The sequence below is a fragment of the Montipora capricornis genome, chromosome 10, assembly GCF_036669925.1.
Source record: "Montipora capricornis isolate CH-2021 chromosome 10, ASM3666992v2, whole genome shotgun sequence".
Lineage (NCBI taxonomy): Eukaryota > Metazoa > Cnidaria > Anthozoa > Scleractinia > Acroporidae > Montipora > Montipora capricornis.
In genome coordinates, this window is record NC_090892.1 from 29,151,004 (window position 1) to 29,159,699 (window position 8,696).

At 40.1% G+C, this 8,696-nt stretch overlaps 1 protein-coding gene across 3 annotated transcripts; it reads left to right on the top strand.

The window, feature by feature from the left end:
- Nucleotides 1-68: 68 nt before the first annotated feature.
- LOC138022285 (uncharacterized) lies at nucleotides 69-2,419 on the top strand. 3 transcript variants are annotated; one of them, XM_068869387.1, is made up of 2 exons: nucleotides 69-171; nucleotides 315-2,419. In XM_068869387.1, the coding sequence occupies exon 2, from the start codon at nucleotides 343-345 to the stop codon at nucleotides 1,564-1,566; it is 1,224 nt and encodes a 407-aa protein (XP_068725488.1). In that variant the 5' UTR covers nucleotides 69-171; nucleotides 315-342; the 3' UTR covers nucleotides 1,567-2,419. The 3 variants fall into 3 exon arrangements, with proteins under 3 accessions (XP_068725488.1, XP_068725486.1, XP_068725487.1); XM_068869385.1 differs by having other exon boundaries at nucleotides 73-199; XM_068869386.1 differs by having other exon boundaries at nucleotides 95-161.
- The last annotated feature ends 6,277 nt before the right edge of the window (nucleotides 2,420-8,696 follow it).

Genomic DNA, 8,696 nt, shown 5'->3' on the forward strand with positions numbered 1-8,696 from the left:
AAATAGATGGACGTCCCGTCGGTCTCAGTTTCCCGGGATGTAACACGGCCAAACAGCTCGTCCTAGACCTTTCGCGTCCTGTTTCTAAATAGTAAATCTGTGAATACTGCCGTGTTTGCAAATGTGACATTTCTTGCAAAGAGAAAAGTTGGAGTTAAAAGGTGACTGTGGGTACGAGATTGCTTCTTTTTTTGAAATGGTAATATTTCTTCGTATTGCCCTAATTCTTTGCATGCAATATGAGACCTCTCTATTTAATTTGGCTGTTGGACTGAAACGGTGTTCAGCTGGTTTCCTTTTACATTTTATTTCAGGGTGCCAGGTGTCGAGTCTTTTGGTGAAATGGGAGACCACAGTCCTAGTATCGTTCTTTCCTCTTTTGTTGGTGTAGATTCCCAAAGTGAATGCAGTGTGCAAATAGAAGTTCATCCTACTCGCAATTCTTCTTGTGTCACAATAGAAGAAATTGCACCACAGAATAACACAATATCCAGTGGAAAACAACGTAGTCTATCAAATGGGATATGTTGTTTTATAAAATCAGTCGCAGATAAAAGATTGTCATCGACTGAGAAGAATGTCAGGAGGTATTACAACCAAATGGAAGAGATTAAAGCTACCTTTAAAGAAGTAAATACCCAGGATATTGGAGCACCCAATCTGTCTGCACACAATGGTAATGCCTACATGGTGTCCATTGCAATTAGGATGAGCTTGTTTTGCAATTTTGTGCTGCTTATTGCCAAAGCTGTTGCATCTTATCTATCTGGCTCAATGTCCATTATTTCTAGCTTAGTGGACAGTGCTGTTGATTTTATCTTTGGTATTGTTGTGTGGTGGACCTTGCGTGCCATCAAAGGCACTGATTATCATGAATATCCAGTGGGAAAAACACGTTTGGAACCTATAAGTATTATTGTGCTGGCAGTGATCATGGCAGTAGCATCAATACAAGTGGTTATCTCATCAGCAACAGACCTAATTGAGCAGTCAGCTGATCCTGATATTTCAGTTGTGACTATGGCTATTATAGGAGCAACTATTGCAATCAAAATTGCTTTGTATTTGTATTGTAGGTGTATCCCAAATCAATCAACTACTGTGTTAGCACAGGATCACTTAAATGATGTTTTGTCAAATGCCGTGGCATTGGGGTTTGGTTACATGGGCTTCAAATTATGGAATGGTATTGATCCAATTGGAGCCATTTTAATAAGTATTTACATATTTTGGGGGTGGTATCGTGTTGGTAGTGAACAAATTCATTCCTTAACCGGCTATAAGGCCTGTCCTATGATGTTACAGAAGCTTCTATGGGTTTGTATGAATCATGACAATAGAGTTCAGTTTATTGATACCCTGAGGGCTTATCACTTCGGCTTAAACATCTTAGTTGAAGTCCATATTGTGCTTCCTCCTGATATGCATCTTCGTGAGGCCCATGACATCGGTGAATCACTTCAAATGAAGTTAGAGAGTTACCCAGAAGTTGAAAGAGCCTTTGTGCATATCGACCATGATTATGAGCATCTTCCTAGTGTGGAGCATCGGATTGATCATCTCTGATGACAGCTTTGAAATTTGATGACCGTTTTTGTAATTTTGTACATGTAATTAAGTGTGGCATTGAGAATATTACTTAATTCACCAATCTTGTTTCACATCATATGGCCAGGTCTAAGAGCTGAGCATGATAACATGAGAAAGGATATATTATCAGGGGCGGATCCAGGATTTTTCTTAGGAGGGGCTGCACCACTAAGGAATGGCATAGTTGACTGGTGATGGTTTTTTTTCTTCCAGAATACCAGTTTTATTAGAAAGCCACAGGTGATCTCAGGGGAGGGTGTGCACCCCCTGCACCCTCCCCCTAGATCTGCCCTTGATTATGTCAGATATATTATGTAGATATTTCAATCAGCACACACTCTGGCAAGTCCTTCCGAATCCATAATAACTTGTACGAGTGTTATTACATAGCCCTCAGCTATCATAAAGCTTGGTATATACTGTTTAACCCTCTTACTCATTCCAAAGAAGGAATACATAGCACTCGAAGAAGTGAGTAATCAAGCAAGAGAGCCAATCCCTCTGTTTAACTTACACGTAACTTGCAGAAGATAAAGCTACCAGTAATAGCCAAACAATTCAGTGCAAATTTGAAACTGTTATTATCTGTTACTGTTACTATCTGTCAGCTATCTAATGCGTTGAAAATTTTCATTTGTTAGTTTTTCTAGATCCTAACAGCAAGGATTACAAGAACATTATCCAAAAAGAATATTGTTTTACTTTGGTCGCTTCTATATTTTTCTAACCCTAATAGTGTTTGCACTGTTATCCAAGAATGAAACCAATGTTCGGAAAGAAAATAAAAAGATGTTGGCCATTAGCAGCCTTAACGAGAAACGTTCCTAAATGAAGAGTGCACTTGCAGAGTTGTTGTTTGTGTGTCAAAATAACCAGCAGCCGATCAAGATTTTTTCAGTACAAGCCTGGAAGCCCAATGTTGAATAATTTTGTCAAAGTAAAAAACCCAAGTCGTTGTTAACCAGCGCAATTAAACATGCTCATTTATCCTTCCCCTCAGTTGCACCTCATCTCGCCAAAATAAAATAGAGGCTGATCACTGGGTTTGTGCTTTCAGCGAGCTTTAATTGTTTCCTTTAAAGCCAAAGAACTCGTTAAAAAATTATCTAGTGCTGCCACTTTATTCAAATTTCTGGAACCCCAACAGACTGAAAACGTTTAGTCGCGAACAAGAAGTAGAACACTTCATTTCACCCCATACTTAAATGAAAGGAATAGAAGAAAAAAAATTACAATGTGACAGAGAATGAAAGGGTGCTGGCTACCCGAAATAACCAAGGGTGTTAAAAATGACAGGCAGCCAGTTCAAAGAAAATATCTTTAACATGTTTGGGTCAGGGACATTGAAACACTGACGTAGGCCTATACACACACAATAGGGAGTTTAAGCAAACCACTACGGCTGGTGCTACTACGGATGCCGTGACTGAAAAGGTCTGGGGAGAGTACGTCTCGGTGGTCTGCTAGATTTTAAGGTTAGCCACAGGCTCCCCAAGCTGAAAATACGTGGTGTATGCGACAGTTTGTGTATATAGAGAATTGTATGGGAAAATCACCGAGCGTAAAAAAATTGTGTAAATAACTATCTCATTTGAAATAAAGTTTTCCTACCTCAAATGTGTGACCAACTTGTCTCTTTTGGCGAGTTTCGAGCCATTCTGACGCCGTTTAGTGAAGTCATCCGGAAGGCCGTTGCTGAAATAATGGGAAGGCCGGTAACTCCATCCATCGCTGGCCAGACCTCACTCCACAAATCGTTTTCTCCTCAACAAGAAAAGTCCCGAATCGCAATAAAAACAACAGTTCCATAAAGCCCAATAAATTTCACTCCAAATACGTGTGTTTCGGCGGCCGAAAGACTCGTGAAGAACGAAAACTTTGCCTTAAAATTCACCTCTTCGGCTTTCCTCAAAGGCTTGTGACCGGGTAGTCAACAACGGAAACTCGCAAGATGGTTTCAGCCTCAACTCTGATTGGACCATTTGAATTTGACCGCGCGCTGGCAACACGACCGTTGTTGACTTGTGACTGGGCAGTCAACAACGGTCGTGTTGCCAGAGTCACTTGAGTTACTTCGAATCACCTTGGCCAAAAGTTATTGTAAATTCATGATACGGATTTACAAGCTTACTATAGGCAACCTTGACACAATCTTTGACTTAAATTGACTTTAAAGGAAATAGTATCCAATGGAATTCTTAAAATGCCGAGATGTCCTTTGAAAAGGGCCACAGAAGCGAAATAAACCGGACGTAGTAGACACTACGCCAAAACATCCCGAGTTACGTAGTCTAATTTCACGCTACGGCTTAACGCTACGGCTGGATGCAACCGACGTACATGCGCACTGTCTCATTTTGGGGAAAATTTACTTCCGCCATCCGTATTAGCGCCAGCCGTAGCGATTTGCTTAAAGTCCCTAATGCTTCAGTCGCTACGGCGCACTGACGAGGGCCAACAAGCCTCAAACAGCCTTCTGCGTCTGCTTTCTAGTTTTAGCGCCGATCAAACTAGCTTTGGCTGACCGTCATGTCCATTGAAGAGAACGTTGTTCGATCTGTCCTAATAGTGGTGTGTTTATTCTTATCACTGTTTGTGCTGATCCAACGTAATGCATAGATCACTACACGGCATTGCAGTCTATCAGTGTTCAATGTTTATTTTTTACACAAATGGAGCTAAAGTTTGCCCCAAGAGGACTATTGCTCATCAAGGGTATTCATTTCCTGGTGAATGATCTCTTTACAACTTTCCATACGAATTGCCACTTCACTCGACGGTTTCAAGGGGCTTTCAGGCCTTAAGCATGGTTGAAATGTAATCAAACTAAACACTCGAAGCGATCTGCCACACGTAATTTATGCTCGTTATGTCAAATCTATTTCTGAAACAGAAGCTGATCAAGAGGAGCCTCTATCTCCGCTAATTCCTTGGGTCAACCCTTTCCCAAATAAATTTATTTTCGGGAATAGATTTTCACCATATTTCTTTTGACGCTGCAATACAGGTAACGTTCTCGTAAGCGGACACCACCTGGAATTGGTAGAGCTGACAGTACTGACTACTTACGAAAATTATAACGTGACACTACAAATACATGTTGGACTCTTGTTCAAACGATTTCCGTGGATAACTGGAGATTTGACAAAACCAACCCCACTTTTCTGTTGCTCTGTCAAAGGTGATTATAAGTTTTCTTTGAATTGCAAACTAGACGCTCCATGAGCGTACACTTTGTTTTCTGAGGTACGTGTTACTCAAAAACAGAAGGGACTGAGTTGGGTGGTACTGGACTGCATCGTTCCAGGCAATTTTTTTCAGGTCGGGGGTCATTAAGACCATTTAAGGGGTCACCAAGAAGTCGTGTCAGCAGAGGCTCTTTGGCTCACAGGTTCATACGACGAAACAGATCTTTTTCTGAGATTAAAAACCTGGCTACCAGCCTATTAATCATTTGTCAGAAAGAAAAAAATAGGAACGCATTGCTTATGTGTGGTAGTGCAGTAATACAGCGCTTTATTCCATATTGTCAACTGTCATCCAGGAGATTCAAGTTGTCTTAACGTAATATGTAGCTCTAATAGTACACGTTATTGTTTTGGTATTGTATATCATTGTAGTGCCATGGTAGAAGTCTTACTAGTAAATAGCCCCCTGAGAAGACGTGGTTACTAGCAAACTACTAAACCCAGAGACTAAACCCAGAAAGATTGAAGAAAATAAAAGGGAATCGAAAAAATTAGCTTCTAGGCTGACATGTTGATCATTTTCAAGTTCCCTCACAACTTCTTTACACCACAAGTTTAAGCGTGCATTCTGAGCATCCGACAGCTTTTTAATACAAACGTTCACTGAAGGAAATCCCTAGGGGTCTGGCGAGGTTAGTATCTGGATGGGTGACCTAAAACAGATACCACTTTGTAACAGAAGCATAGGATCGAAAATTACATTTTAACGCTCAAAAATGCGTAAGGTACAGTAAGGTACAGATTTCGTTAGCTTCCTTTATGCAAAACAAATATTGATGCAAAAGTAAATAAATACTGATACACAGTTTTTAGGAAGAGCAGAAGGAAGTTTTCAGGACGGTCGAACGAGAATAAAATATTTTGCCATCAGCAACAAAATTTACTACATGAAAACAACATTAATTTTGAACCACGAATATGAAAAGTCACCATCAGTGAAAAACATTTTGGGAGATTTTTGATACGTTCAATTTTGTTATTCTGCTTTTGGCTGCACAAGTAAATCGCAAAATCGAATTTGACATCGAATTCAGCGGGCGCCGTGATCAAGTTACCGCGGCGTGTTTACTCGCAAAACAGTAAAGCATCTGTGTCAAATGGTGGCAAGATACAAGGTTTTTGTTTTTGTTAGTTTTCTTTTTCTTTCAAGTGTTATACAGTTCGACAAGAAATGTGCGAATTCAACACAAAGATCACAATCGCCCAACTCTTGAGGTTGACCATTGTTTCTGCAAAGTCAAAAATTAACTCTCCAAGACGAGGTTATTTATCACCAGGTGATTCCATCGTTTTGGAAATAGCAGCTACTAAATTATTCATCAACGTCCCATTTTTTGCTGATTTTGGGGCTCATTTTGTTGAAACTCAAGCACGCTTCCAACAGACCTGTTTATTTTCGTGAACCCTTCCTATTTCAATTGCGAGCGTGCAAACAAGACACACAATTCGTGTCACAAAGCATATGCAATTAAATAAATTCTGACAGTTCACATCAACTTCTTTTCGACCTTGACCGTAAATAATGAAGCACAAAAGAGACAACAAGCTTTCATTCAAATAATTCTCCATTGTCACATTTCCAATTTTTTTTACCTTTGCAGAGTTGAATACAAAATAAATGTAAATTGCCAGAAAACGTAGATGTGATTTCAGTAAACACTGTGATGCATTCAAGGAGTTCGATTCCTTCAATGTTTGTTAAATCCATAAAAAATTTGCCACTTGATTTCAGTGTTGTATATGATACAAAGTTAGTAAAATATTAGAAACAAAGCACACTTGATATTCAACGGCGAAAAATAAAATGAAATTGTTGTCGAAGACCATTTCTCGTCGCTTTAAAGATTCCAGATATATATTTTTCACCGCCTGTCTTGTTCATCCAATTGACATTCCATTGTTGAGCTCCATGAGGGTATATTTTGTTTCAAGATCCACTAAAACTCTATTCGCGTTACAATGACTGACCCCATTGACGGTTAAGCAAGAATTGAAATTTCCAATTGTTACCGAAAGACTGTGCAGAGTTTAGTACAAATAAATACAAATAGCTAGACAACAGAGATCCCAGATCCCGGTAAGGTGTTCGATTCCTTCTCTTTCTTTGTTGAACCCATAAGTTACCAGACAATTTTCCATTTGGTTTCAGTGTTCTACATAACACCACACTTGGCAAAATATTACAAATACAGTCCATTACAAGTCCATTACTCTTCGCTTTTAAGATTCCAGATATTTATTGTTTGTCTTGTTTATCCAGTTGACGTTTCATTCTTGAGCTCCATAAGGGTATATTTTGTTTAAAGATGCACTAAAACGCCATTCGCATTACAATGACTTTCGACACCATTGAAAGTTAATTAAATATTCTCCAGTGTGCACCAGAGAAATGTACGCATTACCCCAACCTCCTCAAACCTAACAAAATACGTGCAGAAGACTTTTACCGACGCGGAAAAAAATAATAATGAAATAAATTTAAAAACAGAGAAATAGTACTCATTTTCTGACTGGGATTGCCTCACTGGCAACCCCGTAATTAAAGACACATATCATTGCCAAGAGTCTTATACGTGGGGTCTCCGGGCTTTCGGTATTCAGCGAAACGAAACGACATAAAACAAAAAGAAGTTTATTACTCATGCAAGAGTGAACGATTCCGGGCACTAAAAATTATTGTCCTCGCTAGCAAACTATTTTTATAGGCGCTCTGCTTTCGAAAATTTTCTTGTTAGATAAACCAAATACAGATGACACGAGAATTTTGCCCGCTTCGTAATATAGCTTGTTAGGTAACCATTTTCCGAGAGATTTGAATTGGGCAAAACATTGAGTTAGCCGAATTATTCTATTGAGGAGGTGGGGTAATCCGGGTGGCTGGGGTAACCCGTCTAGGTGGGGTCAAAAATTAGCTCGCGAAATACATGCAATCTTACCACCCCCAGGGTCCCGGGTGACCTTTCTCGAGAATACTTCGTGGTCGCTAAGTACGTAAACAGACAAAATGGCATTTGAAGGACGCAATTTGCCTCTTAATGCTATTTTACTCTAACTAGCTTCTCTTGCTTCAACTTCTCAGTGCTGTGGCCTCTTATTATCACTTTTAATGCTGCAACACCTCCGCCAAAGGCGGTAGTATATCGTGACAAGAGCCAACCCCGGGTTGGCGGGTTACCCTACTAACTATGCCCCACCTACAAGCGTTTAAGGATGGCAAAATGCGAACCCGGCTGGGCGGGATACTCGGTCTGGCAAACTTTTGTCGCATCTGTAAGCCAGTAAAGCAGAGCGCCTATAAACATAGTTGGCGAGTCTTGTTTCGTCGATTACCAATTGACCGCTATTGGTATTTAGTGCCCGGCATCGTTTACTCGTGTATGCGTAATAAACTTCTTTTGTTCCGTTTCGCCGAATACCGTAAGCCGGGTGTCCGCGTAAGAGCGGGTAAACAAAAGAAAAATCCAATTTTCATTTTCAAAAGTTTCCGCGTTCGTTTACGACAGATTGTCCGCTTACAGGAATGTGTAAATACAGAGTTTTACTGGGGGTAAAATGGGGAATTGAAAAATTGTCTGGTAAGTAGAGCTGCCCGCTTACAAGAGTGTCCGTTAGCGGAGAGTTGACTCACCGAGGGGGCTTACTTCAGCTCTGTTTTGATTGGCTTTACAACAATGCGCATGCGGAAGCTCCCAAGAGAGAGTGGTTATATAGGACGTTTTTAACCAACCTCTAGAGACAGCAATTGAGAAGTGAACGAACAAAAGAAGTTAATGACGGATTTTTTGTTTTCGTCCACGGACATGGCAGTGATGACGTCACGTGAAAACCTCCTATAAATAAATTTACTGAGAAAAGCCA